Here is an 18,417-nt window from a genome sequence, read left to right as displayed (position 1 = left end):
ACCATATCATATGCGGATTTGGCCGTGTATTGTCCACTTGGGTCTGCCTTCCATACCCACTGATCACCTTTATGCGGCTGTATTGGGTGGCTTGCAACATCCGATAGGAATGAGACCGCCATATCTATTTCGTTATCGAACAATGGTCTTCTCCACCTAAACTCCCACTCCCAACCTGCATCCTTGAAGGTCCCCATGTGATGTATACTTTGATTTTGCTGCGTAGAAATGCTATACAGCCTAGGGTATCTAGCAAGTAGTGAATCCTCTCCCCACATCCATTTGTCCTCCCAAAATTTGAACTTGTCCCCACTTCCAACCCTCCAAGATATTGTAGTGTTCATTAACTCTCCATGTTGCGGATGATTAAACACGAGCTTTAGATCCCTCCACCATACCGATTCACCCTTTCCCCTAGTTACTTCGCTCAAACCCCTCCAACCCCCATATTTTGACTCCAACACCCTAGCCCACAGCTCCCCCTGGCTTTGAAATAAGCTCCACTTCCATTTGCCTAACAGTACATTTTAACCAATGGGCTACTAATCTAACATTAGGTTTCTGTACCTAGCCTAGGAGTAAGGGGGATGGATTTTTGTAGTAGGGTGTTACATAGCTGGGTGCTGTGGTGCTGGCTTGGGTCCTATCAGTAAACATAGGAACCAGCTGGCCCCAAAAATACTGTAATTTTAGTACCACTGGTACTCCATATTAATATATCATATATATTTTTTGCTGAGCAAAAAAAAAAATACTCTAATAAGATGGCACTAAGCACCATTGAGCACAACATGTGCAAGGCGTTGCATCCAAATTTTAGTGTGTTTTGAACCATCGACTTGATGATTGTATTAACTCATTTGTTGTGGTTGGGAAGTTGAACTATCTTAGTCACTCGTCCAAATATTGCCTTTGCAGTGTGGTAAGCCAGTTCCTATCATTGGGATGCAGTCATTCAAAACCCGAAATACATTAAGAATGCTCTAGGCAAAGGCCTCATTTATGAAGATAGGGGACATGCTCGGGTAGTTGGCTACTCAGATGCCCGCTGGTCTGACTCCTTTAGTGATAGAAGATCCATATCTGGGTATTGTGTGCTGATTGGAAGAAACTTAGTATCTTGGAAAAGCAAGAAGCAAATTGTAGCAAGATCAAGTGTTGAAGCAGAATACAGGACCATGGTGTTAGTAACTTGAGAACTCATATGGCTGAAAGTCTGAAACAGCTTCATAGAGAGCTCAAGTTTGAAGAAACTATGCAATGGCATATGTGACAATCAAGAAAATCTACATATTGCCTCTAATCTAAACTTCCATGAGAGGACCAAACATATTGAGGTTAATTACCATTTCATTAGAGATAAGATTGAACCAAAGGACATCACCCAAGTTCTGTCAACTCTAGGGATCAGTTGGCAAATATCTTCACTAAGTCTCAAAGGGGACCAAGAATTGGTTATATTTGTAACAAGCGGGGCGCATATGACTTATATGCTACAGCATGAGGAGTATTGAGAATCAAAATATAATATTATGAATTCATTGTAATAAATGTAGCTTATAGGCATGTAATCTCTTATTTAAAGGAAACAGAATATCCTCTATTTAGGTATGTATAATAAATACGATAAGCCTATATAAACTCTCATCTGTGGTGTATTCAAATACATGGTTTCAGCACAATATGTCTCTGGTTTGCTTTTTCATTTAACAATTTACATGTGTGTGTGTGATTATCATCCTTTAAACCACAGCTCAACCAATAAACAATGAACCACCCTTGCCTTTATCTGTTCAATGATCAGTCTAGTTTTAGATAGAAAACCAATGCTATATGAATATGAGTTTAGAGAGAGAAAGTAGAGAGAGACTGTGGGTGGGAGAGGGTTAGGAATAGAAGAGAGAGGAGAGAGAGAGCAAGAGAGAGAACGACGGCGGGTCCTAGTCTGATCATTGATCGGAAATGGGAAGGACATCAACACAGCTATCAGCGAGCTAACTGGAGAGAGCACAAGGACGTAATTTCGTTTTATTTCACAAGGTTCCCTGAAGACACAACGGAAAAAGACTTGTGGTACCATTTCAAGCAGGCAGGAGATGTGAGGGAGATTTTCATCTCTCCAAAACGAAACAGAAATGGCAGGAGATACGGTTTTGTCAGATTCAAAGGGGTGGAAGATGTTCATCAGATGGAAAAGAAGCTGGACAGTATGGTTTTTGGAGGGTTAAAGATGTATGTCAACACCCCTAAATTTGGCAGAACACATCGAGTAAATTCACAACCAGTTGTTAGGGGGAGAATGGAGGGCCAACATCACACAGAAGGGGTGAGAGACGTGTACCAGGGAACGAAGCAAGCAGCAAATGTGAAGTTCCCGCAAGGGTCATATGTAGAGGCAGTAAGGAGGCATACCCCAAGAACAGAGCAGAGGTGGACCCAAGCTAAGGAGAACAGCAGGTGCTGCATCTCGACGTCATCAGTGAGCCTAGATATACAGGTGATAGGGCAACAATGGCTCAAAGGGGCTTGGGTAGGGAGATTAAAAAATTTGGCCCTGTTTGACAGTCTAGAGGATGAAATGCTATGGGACATAGATGAAACCATATCTCCAAGATACATTGGGGATGATATGGTTTTACTCATCGGTCTCACCGACAAAAAAGCCCAGAATGTGATGGAGGAAGAAGATGCAGGTTGGAGTGAACTGTTCTACTCAGTGGAAAAATGGACACCACAGCTGCGTCCCGGTTATCGTTTGACATGGGTTCAATGCTGGGGAATACCATTGATAGCGTGGGACATGCAGCATATTAAACAGATAGTGCCCTCCATCGGTGACATGGTGGACGCAGATGATGATGTGGAGGAGCTAAGAAGGTTGGACAGGGCAAGAATATTAATAAAAACACCGTAGAAGCCGTTCATACAACATACTGTCAATGTGCAGATTCGAGGAGAACTACATGTGGTACACATAGTGGAGGAAAATGGGAAATATTGCGCCAATTGCCAGCACAGGAGAAGCAATAGCCAAAGTTCATCTGAGGAGATTCAATCGGAGGAAAGTAATGTCGGAACGCTTCTAGGAGATGTCCCGCCACCGTGGTGGAACGAAATGAGATTGAAGGACAAAATGGGTGTGTGCAGCGAACCCAGCGGCAACGCGCCGAGGTCGGGGGAAGGGAAGGAGGAAGAAAGCTCGCCTGAAACAAAAGGACCATGTAGGTCGGAGGGGACAAGCCCACCGACAATTGTCGACGTGCAAGGCGGCGACGCGGGGAACCAGCTCGCGGAGTCACCGACATGGCAGGATGATAACATGCAGGAACCTCTGGAGTACCAAACGGGTAACGATGACGAAGAACAGCCACCCACGGGGCACGGGACAGCGGAAAACCAGGCGGACGGCGGTGGCCCGATCTCGGATGGAATGGTCGTAGCGCAAGGGCCTGACGGGTTGAGCTTGGGTCCAGATTCAGCGAGTAAAGCCATTAACCGCTGGATATTAAACCTAGCTGACACTGTGCAACCCTATGTTGCAGGGGTTCAGAGCCAAAGTTGGGGGGAAGGGGAGACAGCAAAATCTACCGTGCACCAAATTGGGGAAAGAAGTGACCCCAGGGGATATGCCTCTGGTGAAATCAGAGAGAGCATTCACAAAAAAGGAAAAGTGGAGGCAGAGATGAACGTTGGAGAGCCTGATAATTTTAAATACGGGAGACCTAAGGCACGTGACAAGGAGGTGGAGAGGCAGATGGACTTGGGTTGTGATATTTACACCCCCCCCCCCCCCAAAACATCTGTTCACCAAAAAGCAAGCCCACTTGGCCATACATCATGCCCAAATAATTCTTGGCTGGTGTATTCTCATAAATGAGGGGGCAAAAAGAAATTAGGCCACAAAAGTGTGGCTCTCTCTTCGTGGGATGACACAAACACAACAGGAAATTCTTCAACTATAAGTCAGCAGCAACATGAAGAAACAAAGAAAGGGAATCAGCTAAGCAAATTACTGCAGAAACATCAGATCACAACACAGGCAAGGTCAGATGGAGAAAATAAAAAAACAGCTAACATTCAACATGCAGAGCAGATTTGGAGTATGATCAAGGACCTGGGGATGACCACTGGAACTTCACAAAGGGATTATACTCAACAGCTGGTGGAAATGGAAGTAAGAGATGGTAGTGAGGCAGACAGATTGGGGATCAAGAGACAGGCCCAATGATTATTCTATCATATAACGTAAGAGGATTAGGGAGGGGGGTTAAATGGCCAGGAATTCGTAGGCTGGTCAGGGAGCACCACATAGACATGCTGTGCATACAAGAAACAAAAAAGGAGAGTGTAGAGAGATCAATGTGTCAAGTGTTATGGGGGGATTCAGGATTCAGCTGGGAGTCATATCCTTCTTCTAATGCAGCTGGAGGCATTCTTTGTATTTGGAATGAGAAATCGTTCAAAGTAGAAAGAAGGATTTCAGGAGCAGGCGTTATAATGGTAACAGGCAAGTGGGGTCAGGAGTCACAACCAAGGCATATAATTAATATCTATTCGCCGTGTAGTCTTCAAGACAAAAGGCTGTTGTGGGAGAGGATTAAACAATTGAAATACCAAAATCCTGGAGGTTACTGGTGTGTATTGGGGGATTTTAATAATATAAGGGTAGCAGCAGAGAGAGTGAGCACATCTCAGGGGGGGACAGCGGATGGCAGTATTAGGGGTTTCAATGAATGGATTGAGGAGATGGAAGTTGAAGAAGTGCCTTGGGTGGGAAAGAGCTTCACTTGGTTTAAACCAAATGGCAAGGTGAAGAGCAAGCTGGATAGGTTCTTAGTGTCCCCTAAATGGTTATCCAAATGGCCAGGCTCCTACCAAACCGCGCTTCATAGGAATTTTTCAGATCATTGTCCTATATTGCTTAGATCCAACAATGCTGATTGGGGTCCAAAGACTTTTCGAATATTAGACTGCTGGCTTGCAGAAAAGTCCTTCAAGAAATTGATCGAGGAAAATTGGTCATCTAATCAATGGAGTGGTTGGGGGGGTTATGTGATAAAACAGAAAATTAAAGCCATCAAAGCAAAGATTAAGGTGTGGAATAAGGAACATTTTGGAGACACCTACAGCAAATACAAGAAAATAGAGGAAGATCTAAATAGGTTGGAAGAGGAATCCGAAGAAAGATAGCTCAATCATAACGAGGTGCTACTTAGAAAGCAACTTCAGCAACAATTGTGGGAGGCAGCCAAGGCACATGAGTCATTGTTGAGACAAAAGGCGAGATCCAAATGGATTAAGGAGGGAGATTGCAATTCGAGATTCTTTCATTTGTTGATCAATGCTAGACGCAGGTCTAACTGTTTGAATGGTGTGCTAGTTGATGGAGTGTGGCTAGAGGAGCCAGCAATGGTCAAAGAGGAAGTAAGGAGGTTCTTCATGCAGCGATTTCAAGAAAATGATCACTCAAGGCCAACACTAGATGGCATTCGTTTCCAGACCATTGACATTCAGCACAATGACATGTTGGTGGAACGCTTTGGGGAGGAGGAGGTCAAAAGGGCGGTATGGAGTTGTGGTAGTGACAAAAGCCCGGGCCCGGATGGAATCAATTTTAAGTTCATCAAGCAATTTTGGGATATCATTAAATCTGATTTCCTAAGATTCCTTGATGAATTTCATGCTAATGGAGTTTTTCCTAGAGGCTTGAATGCTTCTTTCATAGCCTTAATCCCGAAGAAAGTGGATCCACAATTGTTGAATGAATACAGACCTATCTCACTCATAGGATGTACTTACAAGATACTAGCTAAGGTCTTGTCTAATAGAATGAAGAAGGTCATGCATATCCTCATAAATGAACGACAGTCAGCATTCATCGAAGGCAGGCACATGCTTCATAATGTGATGATAGCAAACGAAGTGGTGGAGGAAGCAAAAAGAGGACAAAAGCCATGCATTATTTTCAAGGTTGATTATGTGAAGGCGTATGGCTCAGTGTCGTGGGAGTTCTTGTTCTATATGATGAAAAGAATGGGTTTTTGTACAAAATGGATACATTGGATTGCTGGATGCCTAAAATCAGCATCGGTATCGATCTTGGTTAATGGAAGCCCTTCACCTGAGTTTATACCCCAAAGAGGGCTTAGGCAGGGAGATCCACTATCACCCATGCTTTTTAACATTGTAGCCGAAGGTCTTAATGGTTTGATGACCAATGCTTTAGAGAAAGGGCTATTCAGGGGTTTCTTATCAGGAACAAATAAGGTGGAAATCAGTCTCCTACAATACGCGGATGACACAATATTTTTTGGGGAGGCAACCATGGAGAATGTTAGGGGAATTAAATCCATCTTAAGGGCCTTTGAGCTTGCATCGGGCCTAAAAATTAATTTTGCTAAGAGTAGTTGTGGGGCTTTTGGGATGTCGGACCAGTGGATAAGAGATGCAGCCAGTTATCTTCACTGTGGCTTGATATCCTTTCCTTTCACATACCTTGGCATCCCTATTGGGGCCAATCCGAGAAGATGTCAGACATGGGACCCTATCATTACTAAATGTGAGAGAAAATTAGCGGCTTGGAAACAAAGACATTTGTCTTTCGGGGGGAGAGTGATCCTTATAAACTCAGTGCTAACATCCATTCCTATATATTTCTTTTCTTTTTTCAGGGTCCCTAAAAAGGTGGAGAACAAGTTGGTGCGACTACAAAGAAAATTCTTATGGGGGGGCGCATCTGAGCAAGACAAAATTGCTTGGATTAGTTGGGACAAGGTGTGTTTGCCAAAAGAAGATGGAGGATTGGGGGTTAAAGACATACGGTCTTTCAATACAACTTTGTTGGGCAAATGGAAATGGAAGCTGTTTCAAAATCAAGGAGACTTGTGGGCTAGGGTAATTGAATCAAAATATGGCGGATGGAGGAGTTTAAGCGAAGCACCGAGAGCCAATAAGGAGTCTACTTGGTGGAAGGACTTGAAGAACATATCTCAACATCCACAACAGGGGCAGCTGTTGAATGCTCCGATATCATGGAAGGTGGGCCGAGGGGATAAATTCAAATTTTGGGAGGATAATTGGATAGGGGGAGACATTTGTTTATTAGAGAAATATCAAAGGCTATACAATATATCGGTTCAGCAAGACCAATTAATTCAGGATATGGGAGAATTCAAAGAAACAGGATGGGAATGGGACTTCAAGTGGAGGAGACCACTATTTGACAATGAGATAGATCAGGCGGTTGCATTTATTCAAGAGGTGGAGGGGATCAGAATTCAGAATGTCATTGAGGATCAGTGGGTGTGGGAGGCTGATATCAGTGGAAGGTACTCGGTTAAGAGTGCTTATAGTGTGCTTAGAAAGGATATACTGCAGGAGGCTCCAGCTGAAGCATTTAAGGAATTATGGAAGCTTAAAGTCCCATCTAAAGTGACTACGTTTGCGTGGAGGTTACTCAATGATAGGCTGCCAACCAAAGATAATTTGAGGAGGAAACACGTAGAGTTGAATGATCACTTATGTCCTTTTTGCAGCAGCATCGAGGAGAGCGCGAGTCATCTATTTTTCCACTGCAGTAAAGTACTTTCGCTGTGGTGGGAATCCTTGTCTTGGGTGAATATGGTGGTTGTCTTCCCGAATCACCCAAGACAGCACTTTATCCAGCACATGTATCAATCGTATGAAGGTCTGATGGCGACTAGATGGAAATGGTGGTGGTTAGCATTGACATGGTCCATTTGGAAGCACAGAAATAGCATTATTTTCTCTGGCAGCACCTTCAATACAAATAAAATGATGGAGGATGCAGTGTTTTTATTATGGACTTGGCTGAGACATTTAGAGAAGGGTTTTCAATCTCACTTTAATCACTGGTCTTCAAATATTAGAGAAGGCTTTCGATGTAATCAAGGATAGGAATCTAGACCATATTAGCTACTAGTTTTGTTTTCTTCGGTTTCTATAGAGTGGTTCCTTCTCAGACTATTTTGTCTGATTACGGAACCATTCCCATGGCAACTTCCTTTCTGTATTTCAGTACCTCTGGTACTATATATTTATTTAATCTATTATCTTTGCTGACCAAAAAAAAGTCTAGTTTTAGAAACATTAGTGATAATTACCTGGCAGCAATTCCTGAGTAAACATCAGCAGGTTGGTCTCCACCAACAAGATTGACTGCAGCAGCTCCCAACTTTAAAAAAATAAGAGCAGCAAATTGATGGTGAGGCAGAATTTAAAAAAAAAAAAAGAGGGAACTGAAGTAAGACAATTTTTCCATGCCCTAACTACAAAATTAAATAGTCTACATGTCTACTATATGGTAGAGTGGATATAATTTTGAATGAAAAGTGATTAATTTAAAAAGAATCAATAAAATGAAAGATGCTATCATTAATATTCATAAAGTTTAGAGCAATTATTCTTAAGTGTGCATGGTCCCAATTTTCGAAGCATATGAATATCAAACAATAGTGAAAACATACTATCCTCAGTACAATGAAAACAATGTAAAAATCCAAATCGTTACATTCTCCAATTAGGTTATATATATAGAACAGCACATGATAAATGAACAGGAAATTAAACTAGTGAAAATTGAAATTAGTTGGGTTTGCTCCCTTGCTTTCTGCCTCCCTCTCAATACATATATTTGCCCCCAATCTTCTGGAAAACCCTCCAGCATTAGCATGCTGAACTGAGGCAGCAATAGCAACATAAATGATTTCAGTGTCCCGCCGTCAACAGATTTCATGTAATACCCTCAAAATCCATATTATTGAGATATCACTTCCAGACATTAAGTGAAGGAAAATATCTGAGTTTGACTGGTAACAAAGTCTGCTGTAGGTCAATTATATTTTGGCAATCACTATAAAATGTGAATTCATATAACATACACAAAGAACTATGTTTTTTATTTATCTGCAAAGATAGAATTATATATTAATATGAAAGCAGTACAAAGGGTACTGTTATATGTACAAGCACCAGTCTCCCATGTGGAGGTTTGGTTCCCTAATACAACACTATTCAGCATGAATTAAAGAACCAAATCTCTGATTGTATAGGTTACATAGATGATCCCAGCATGTAAACCTAGTTTCCCCTAATTACAAAAACCTTCTCTGATATTGCTTGACCAAAAGTGAAAAGGTGTGTCAAATCCTTTCTCAAGGTTCCGCAGCCAAGTCCAGCAGAAAAATATAGCGTCCTCCATCAGCTTGTTGGCATTGAAGGTGTCATTTGAAAAGACCATTCTGTTTTTATGGGTCCATACACACCATGTTTGAAAAGAACTATGTTAATTGTAAAATGAACTAGCTCAATGCATTTCCTTGGTTTCAGTTTCTAGCATGAATCTGAAATTTTCAAGAAGTTGAGCCAAGATAATAAAGAATAGTAAAACTAGTAATATTTTAATACTCTCAATCAACTTATATTGAATACCAATCAAATGCAACAAATAAAGTCTTACTCTCACAAACAAGATCACACAAAGGAACTTTAAAAAAACCATTTGCATGAAGAGTTCATTTATTCTTGAATTTGGGTTGGGTCTAACTCAACCCCAAATTTTAGCTAATACAGTGAGGATTGTCCAAGTCCAACCTTTATAAGCTCTACTTTGGCCATAGTTATAGTCGATGTGGAATCTCAATATTTGTGACATAATAAAAAACATTGCAACGAAACATTTATCAAACTCCTATATAACTCCCACCCTATCCAATATACACAATGCAAAACCAAAACTTGGAAAAAATAAAATACGAAATGGAAAGTTTGATGTTCATTTTACCTTGTCCCTCCCCAGTGCTGCATAGTGTTGTAAGCCATTGCATGAACCATCCTAGCAAGTAAGGGGAAAAGTTAAAATGAGGAGACTGGAGAGAAATATTAAAGCGTTGATTAGTGGCCTTTGAGCCTCAACTTCATCAGCATGCATGAACATGGTGAGTGACTAGTAAACGTCAAAGCAATACTGTTTTGGGATGCAGTTCAAGTATGCTAACTTTGTTGAATTCTGAAATTAATAAGGTATTGGATACCTGAAAACCTCGCATTATGATCAAGCATTACCTTATCCAGGCTTGTTATAAAACAAGCCAAGCCCAAGCCAGCCAGGGTTTTCAATTACATATTCCTAGGTAGGACTGAATGAAAATTCAAGTTCTTATTCATTGAATGAACACAATGTTGATGGAGACAAGTATAAAAACTTCGTACCCCATTGCCCAGAGGCTCTTCGCTATGCGAAGGTATAGGGGAGGGATATTGTACGCAGCCTTACCCTTGCAGATGCAAAGAGGCTGTTTCCGGATTCGAACCCATGACCAACAAGTCACCAAGGCACAACTTTACCGCTGCACCAGGGCTCGCCCTCTGATGGAGACAAGTATGCAAGAAGAAAATACGGCTATAATATAAATCTAATTTTACATGTAATATTGATATTGATTAGATATTTGTCACAACTCAATTTCAAAATGTGGCATGGACAAACATCCAAGTAAACACATTTTAATAAAAAAGTAAAACAAATAAGCATTTGCCTTAATGTGCTTATCATAATTGACACATTCTTAACTACCATTTGAGTAATGCCCATATTATATTACATGTTTCTCCTCTATATGAATATATGCCATTCAGATAGAACTCCAATTTAAAGGCCTTCAGCCTCCCACTAACGCCTCTGTTTCTGAAAGAACAGATTATAGTGTTCCAGTTTAGATGAAAAATGTCAATTTAAAACAGTATATCGGTTTTCCTTTTAATTATAAAATGCAAAATCAGTCGATATATTTGTTCCCAAATAACAATTTCTGGCATCTCACACAAAGTACCTGGTGTACTGGCATATGAGAAATGGTAGTCTCAGGAGTGGGGCTTCTCAATGCTTCAGAGAGATTGGTGCATGCTGCCAAGCACTGAAAAGGATCCTCTGCTTGCAACCACCAGCGCTTTCCTTCAAGAGGTCTGTCTGCAGAATCAAATATATCATCCAGGTGGTTCTCAGTAAATTCTATTCGACCATCATAAGATAACTTGTCAACACCACCAGCATACAAATTTGCAAGATGTATTTTTAACCAGCACAAGCCTGACTTCCCTAAAGGACGTCCCTCTGAAAACTCAAGTATGCCTCGGCATAAGTCAGAACCAAGATGGTTCAAATATGGGTGCATGGGATAAGCTCGCCCTCGAAAATCAAGATTGTGAGGATAATAGAAGCCTTCTTCATCCTTCATCTTTCGAGCAACCTACAGCCAAAAAAGCCAGTGAAACAATGATGAAGAATGCAACATCACCTGGAAAGCATTTGATATATAATTCAATCTCTTTAGGAGTAGCAGATTTCTTACAGCAAGTTTAAGTTCTATGTCACATCGCTGTGAATGTCTCTCGTTATTCTCCTTTTTCACAGCTTTGACTTTCCACTTCCATTTTCGGATTTCTGCTTCATCTTTTGTATCTGGTTCCTTAGGTTCGGGAACCTTTAAGATAAAAAGATAACTCAATCAAAAAGCCATGGAAAATGAAGATGCATCACTGAAATGGAAAATTGCACTTAAAGAAAACTAGTTTTGAATGCACATACAAAATTACCTCCTAGAGACAAGCATTCAACATTTTCTGAAATTTAGGATACAAGATTGTGAATATTCACTTCTTTAAAATATTTGAGGATTGTTTTATCCATGTTATGATTAACAATTTGACATAATTTTAAGTTTGAAAAATGCCTTCTTGTGTGTAAAGACCTGGGGGAGTAGGCATACAGTGAGAATTTGGGGAAAGGTTTCAGGTCTCTTTAAAGACCTGTGCTATCTTTTCTTTTTTCTTTTGAGGAATAATAAAGGATCTTAAAATTTGGGCTAATAACTCAACCTTAGGATACCACCTAAGCCTTATAAGTACTACTTAAGGTCATATCTATGGGTGATGTGGGACTGAATACAACCCATCACACCCACCACATTGAAGGTGCTGGAAGCCTTAGACTGCTATTAAAGCATCTTTCCAACAGAGGAAGATTCTGGAATTTTTAATGGGAGAAAAAGAGGTCTGCAACAAAAAACATTAAAGGAATCTGTTGGAAATAGGAGCACTTAATGTTTACCACCCTTCCAAGTAGTTTAGTTAGTGTTTAGCAGAGTTCAATGTATCTTAGGAAGTTATGATATTTTAATTGTTCTCTGGAAAATTCCTTTTCTTAGGAAGTAGAGTGGAAAACACACTCAAGCACATTCAGAAAATTCCCTTTCTTATTTTCTCATATGGTATTAGAGTTCCCAATCTAAAGGGGGCTCTGCTTCCGCAAATGAAGTCTCTGTAGAAGGTCTGACTGGGCTCTTGAAGCTGTCAGACATCCAAAAACTCAACTGGAATTTTCCAGCAACTCTTTCGGTGGCTTTAGAACTTTCCAGCAACTCCTAGCAACAGTCAGAATTTTTTGGTGACTCATATGATTTTACAAGTTGGGTCGCGAGTTTGATAACCATGTTGCCCAAAGGTCCCAATTTCCTAACTCAATGACTAGATACCTTCTATTAGGATCCTTCCCCCTTTATGTCCTTGCTCCCCAACATTTTACCTTCCATCCCATAGACCTTGCTACATTCGCAAGGTTATTTCAGCTAGATTCCTCTTCTTCCCCTTGTTCTCTGTTAGGCTACCGGGTAAGCAAGTGTATGAAGGAAGGACATATGGCAAGTATAAGAGGAAGCCAGAGCAGCAGCCAGAACCAGGGTTAGGTAGCTGACTAAGATCAGCTACAGTTTAGTAGTTAGTCTTGTAACTGTTTAAGTCAGTTATAGGCAGTTAGTTAGTCGTTAGCTATAAGTAGAGATGGACAGCCCGGAATTACTCATTCGGGAGTAATCACAGTGGTTGGTTAGGGAGGCTAGGCTCTAATCCCTAGATGTACATTTGTACCACAAGTGTAATAAAACGAGAGATATGGCCGGTACCATCATTCTCTTTTCCATTACTCTTTATATCTACCATATCTTTACTAACCTTTTTTTTTGGAGGGAGACCCTTTAGTAACCATGGGTGAATAACAATATCCAATTCGTAATAAACAATTAAGAATTAACAGGAAAATGTAAAAGAAGAATTTGTGTATTATTGATGAATACATACATACATATCAAAAATATAAATCATATGCACGCTTCCAAGAAATAAATTTATACTGTTGTGCTGGGAAGCTATTCTAATTGAAGATCATTTTTTCCAGTATAATGGGCTATGTTTTGAAAGAATCTAGTAGTTGAACAGATAGATTTAGGAACAAAGTTTGTTTAGTACTCACATTTTCACGATCCACCAAATCAGCCAGGCGTCCTCCATTAGCCCATATTTGATCTATCACACAGAGTACCCTTTTGTTTACCCTCCATTTGGTACTGCCAAGGGTATTAAGGGCCTAGTTACACAAAATACCAGAATTAATTTCAACAACTATTAACTGCGGACCATGAACAGACTTACAAATGCACATACATTTTAAGAAAGAATATCCCAACCTCAAAAACAGGATCAAGTTGACTCTTGGGAGCCCTCTTAACTGCTTCACGTTGCTGCTTTGCTCCATGTACTCTCATAACATACGATGGCAAAAACAAGTATGCTCCTTTGTCATACCTACAAAAATATTGCAATAAGCAAAACAGATCTTAGTCATAACTCACAATTTCAAGCTGCATGCCAATATGTTCTTATCATAAAAATAAATTTAGTAAAGCATACAGCAAAGTAATGAGAATTTTGAATTTGTTCGTATGATTCAAATTATACCATCAAAATTGTAGGCATTATACAAGGCAAGTACACTAAGATAAAATAGAAAGAAAAAGTTAAATCTTTACAGTAAAAAAAATGACTTGTATAAACATCTGCAGTACCCTGTCCAGTTTATAGGTGGCACCAACATTGGCATATAGGGGATGACCATGTGCCTTGCCTGACAATATAAACACATTTTGATGTTAGCATCAATCTCATGAACTTATGCATGAGAAAACAAATGTATAGCTGAAAGTACAAGACCATAATAATTTTGCCTAATAACCCTCTTAATGAAATGTGGACATGAATTCAAGTACAAACATTCCCTAGAGTTACTTACAGACTTTTCAAGGCCATTTTGCACCAGAGGATCACATTCAATGACACCATATCTCCTAGTTTCCTTCCTAGTCAAGTAGAAAGCATCAATTATTTAAGAAGGAAAAACAAATCGTTCAAATTTATAGATATTGATTGTGAAAGTGTGCTATCAATCTCACTGTGACTCAGATGAAAGTGTTTTAAGGGTATGCTTAAATGCGGGTCGTATATCCGGTGGACCATCTCCAATCAGATTGGCAGGCGGTTGAATGTAGGCTGTTTCTATTAATAGTTGCATCAATCGAGATCCAACCTGGTATTTACAATAAATAAATACATTGTAATACAAACAGAAGAAACTCTCCCTGTTCATAGGTACAAATACAAGCATTACAAACCTTTACTTGAGCTTCTTGTCCCCAAGCTTTCCAATCATCTTGTCCTCGGACTATTCCCATTGCTTGTAGCTTCTTCTGTTTTTTCATCAAAGCAGCAACTCTTTTCCGAAGTCTGCTCTGCTTTTTATCCATTTCCCCGTTCTCTTCAGTCAGTTCTCCTCTTTGTTCTACCGGCACAACATGAGATGATTTGTTCTCCTTCTCCCTCTTCATAAATTGGTATATCCTAGCCTGATCCACACATACAACAGTAGAATTTAAGTTAATAAACCCTTGAATATTGCAAAATCACGATAGCAACGTCCAAGTTGAACAATAAAAACTGGAAATCAAACACAATTTTTACTCAACACAAACTAAGGCACTTTTCAGTGAATTGCAAATTCATGATAGTAACGTCAAAGCATGAGGAGCATTTGAGGCAACAAAATGACTTTTTTTTATCAGCAAAGTTAATTAAAATGTATTAATAGAAAAACAGTACCAGTGTTACCAAGAACCAGGTAAATACAAGGGTTTGTGATAAAGCACCACAAACATAACCCACCCTCTAAACTTGTGTTATTGAATTGTTGACAGTCACATGGATAGATAGTCTTAGAATGTGGTTTTGGACCTAACTCAACCCCAAAAGCTAGCTCATAGAATGAGGGTTTGTCTTCCACTTATATACTTTATCTTGGCACTATCTCTAGCCAATGTGGGAATTGGATTTTTCCGATACATACCCTCATGCTACCTTGACAACATCTCTAGCCAATGAGGGACTTGGGTTTTTCCCAATAGATAGATAGATTAATAATGTACCTCGTTCTCAACAGCTTCACCTATTTGACAAGCGGCTTGAATGACCCGAGCGGTGCCAACCCCATTAGTATTTGTCATCAACAAGGCCATCAACTTGTGCATGGTGACAACAGCCATCATGTCGGCGGGCAAGTCATTGAAATAAGGAGCATGGCTCATCCTGCACTTGCTATCCTTGCAAAGCTCTTGATCAGCGAGAATTGCATTCCTTAAGGGCTCAAACCAACCCAAGAAGAGTGACTTCATGTAAGGCAAATTGGGCGCAAGCTTCTGCTCGCGCATGTCCTCCAAGAGCTCCTCATACTCCCTTGCGGCTTCTGCCCACGCCTCCGTCTCCGATTTTATCTGCCTCCTCTTAAGCAACTTGTACTTGTAGCTGCTACTGCTGCTGCTGTTGTCCACTTTGTGTTCTGCCTTCGCCATTTGCTGCAACAATTTCTGAACCTCGTCGTAGTCATCTTCGGTGTCCGTGGACTCAATAGCCTCGGCAACGCTAGAAAAGCCTTCGTAAAAAAGAAACTTGGACCGGCTCACCCCGGCTTTAGGGAAAGCCTGAAATGGGTATGGGTTTATCGTTTTACTTGTTTGGGGCTTACAGAATCTCGGATATAAAGAAGAAACGCGGAAGGTGTTCCTTAAGGTTGAGGAAGCTCGCTTGGCTAGGTTGGTCCACATTTTGTACGGGCCAGCGAGAGAGAGGCAATGGTGTTGTGTCGACTGTTAAAAGATCTGAGACAAACAACACCCAGCCCAGCCAGCCGCCATTAAACCCTCCATAAAACCTAGTATTATTATGTCTTGTCCCTCCTCCTATGGTACATTTCAAACCGGTTTCGGGTTTCGGGTGTCGGGTTACTCCCATTTCCTTTTCGGATCTTAACAATTAAACCATCTATCTTTTTTTTTTAATTTACTAGATAGCACTGCAAATTTGGAGGAAGATTTTTTCGGATTATGTGAAAAAATTATATTGATAACTTTGTTATATTATTAATACAAAATTTGGAGAATGAGTCTCCTACTGGTGTTGTCATCCATGTAGCCAACCAGAGTGTTGCGATTCCACTTTGAGTCATTGAAGACGTGCTAGTGTGAGTTAAGGATTGGATTTTTCTAGCATATTTTTACATTTTGGAAATGAAGAATGACTCTTCTAGCCATAGGTCCACATTGATCCTAGGGAGACCATTTTTTATGACAGTCGGAACCAAACTTGATGTGCATGTAGGAACTCTTTCCATGGAGTTTGGTGATGATGTTGTGCATTTCAACATTTTTTAGGCCATGAGACATCCTACACATGAGCATTATGTTTTCCTTATAGATATCATTGATGATGCAATAGATAGTGTGGATATTTGTACAGATTTACTTTCTGATTTTTATGACTTTGATCTTAGTTCTTTTGATCGTACTTGTGATGATTCTTATGAGTCTACTACTGTATGTAATATATGTGTAGAGATTTCTTCTGCAATTCTGATTGTGATGCAGGTGCAGGTTCAGATCCTTCTATTTCTCTTCCACCAACTGTCAACCTTCCCTTGCCTTCCACTGTTCAGCCACCTTCCTTGGAACTAAAATTATTACCTGAGCACCTTAAGTATGCCTATTTTGATGATGCTCAGAAGCTTCGAGTCATCATATCTAGCAACCTTTCACTTGAACATGAAGATAAGTTGCTACATGTTTTGAGGGGCCACAAAAAGGCCATTGAGTGGACACTTGCTGACCTTCTTGGAATAAATCTTTCCATATGCATGCATCAAATACTTTTGGAGGATGATTCCAGACCTGTAAGGTAGTCATGGAGGAGGTTGAATCCCACCATTCTTGTTGTGGTGAAGAAGGAGGTGATGAAGCTACTAGCTACAAGGATCATTTATCCCATTTCAGATAGCACTTGGGTTTCACCTGTCCAAGTGGTCCCTAAGAAGTCGGGCATCACTGTTGTGAGGAACCAAGATAATGAGTTGATCTCAAATAGAGTGGGTAGAAGTTGGGAATTTTGCATTGATTAATAGGAAACTGAACCAGGCAACTCGCAATGATAAGTTCCCTCTCTCATTCATTGATCAAGTTCTGGAGAGGTTGGCAGGTAAATCACATTATTGCTTTCTTGATGGTTTTTCAGGTTACATGTAGATTCATATTGCACTAGAGGACTAGCACAAGACCATATTCATCTGTCCATTCAACACATTTGCCTACACCAGGATGTCTTTTGGCCTATGTAACGCTCCTAGCACCTTCCAAAGGTGCATGGTGAGTATCTTTTCTGATTTATTAGAGAGTTGCATAGAGGTGTTTATGAATGATTTCAATATTTATGGTTCTTTCTTTGATGCATGTTTGAGACTAACCTTGTTCTTAACTTTGAAAAATGTCATTTTATGGTCCATGAAGGTATAGTCTTAAGGCATTTACCCCACTTTTGTGCAGGAAGTATGTTCTTTTCTTGGACATGCAGGTTTTTACAGGAGATTTATTCAGGATTTTAGCAAGATTGCCCTACCATTGTCTGAGCTTCTTTAGAAGGATGCAGGTTTTGTGCCTGACCATCCTTTTAGAGAGGCATTTGAGGAGATGAGGAGGAGGCTTACCACCTCTCCCATCATGGAACCACCGGATTGGGAGCTTCCATTTGAGCTCATGTTTGATGTCTTCAATTATGCACTTGGGGCTGTTTTAGCTATTGTTTATGCATTAGATAAATTCAGATCTTATTTGCTTTGCTTCCATATTACTGTCTATACTGACCATGCAGCCTTGAGGTACTTGTGAAGAAGCCTAATGATAAACCTAGATTGATCAGGTGGATGCTTCTTCTTCAGGAGTTTGATATTGAGATCAGAGACAAGAATGGTGCAAAAAACATGGTGACTAATCATTTGAGCAGGATTGAAGGACATGTTGATTCTCTTCCTATTAGGGATAACTTCCCTGATGAGCATTTGATGCAGTTGCATTCATCACATGTCACACCTTAGTTTGTTGATATTGTGAATTTCATTGTTGCATCTATTGTCCCACCACATGCATCTAGGTCTCAAATAGATAAACTTAATAGTGATGCCAAATACTATGTGTG

At 40.3% G+C, this 18,417-nt stretch overlaps 1 protein-coding gene across 1 annotated transcript in view; it reads right to left on the bottom strand.

The window, feature by feature from the left end:
- The window catches only part of LOC100814762 (DNA-directed RNA polymerase 1B, mitochondrial), a 45,888-nt gene extending 29,773 nt beyond the window's left edge, over nt 1-16,115 (bottom strand). The window contains exons 1-11 of the mRNA XM_003531884.5: nt 15,327-16,115; nt 14,520-14,750; nt 14,301-14,434; nt 14,141-14,207; nt 13,917-13,975; nt 13,539-13,656; nt 13,325-13,438; nt 11,370-11,501; nt 10,851-11,267; nt 9,803-9,853; nt 8,124-8,194 (exon numbers count right to left, since the gene is read on the bottom strand). Coding sequence (XP_003531932.1) covers nt 8,124-8,194; nt 9,803-9,853; nt 10,851-11,267; nt 11,370-11,501; nt 13,325-13,438; nt 13,539-13,656; nt 13,917-13,975; nt 14,141-14,207; nt 14,301-14,434; nt 14,520-14,750; nt 15,327-16,001 — 2,069 coding nt within the window. The 5' untranslated portion in view covers nt 16,002-16,115. The remainder of the gene's footprint in view (nt 1-8,123; nt 8,195-9,802; nt 9,854-10,850; nt 11,268-11,369; nt 11,502-13,324; nt 13,439-13,538; nt 13,657-13,916; nt 13,976-14,140; nt 14,208-14,300; nt 14,435-14,519; nt 14,751-15,326) is intronic.
- Between the last annotated feature and the right edge of the window lie 2,302 nt (nt 16,116-18,417).

Source organism: Glycine max, chromosome 8 (genome assembly GCF_000004515.6).
Source record: "Glycine max cultivar Williams 82 chromosome 8, Glycine_max_v4.0, whole genome shotgun sequence".
Classification (NCBI taxonomy): Eukaryota; Viridiplantae; Streptophyta; class Magnoliopsida; order Fabales; family Fabaceae; genus Glycine; species Glycine max.
This window is presented reverse-complemented; position numbering and strand designations above follow the sequence as displayed.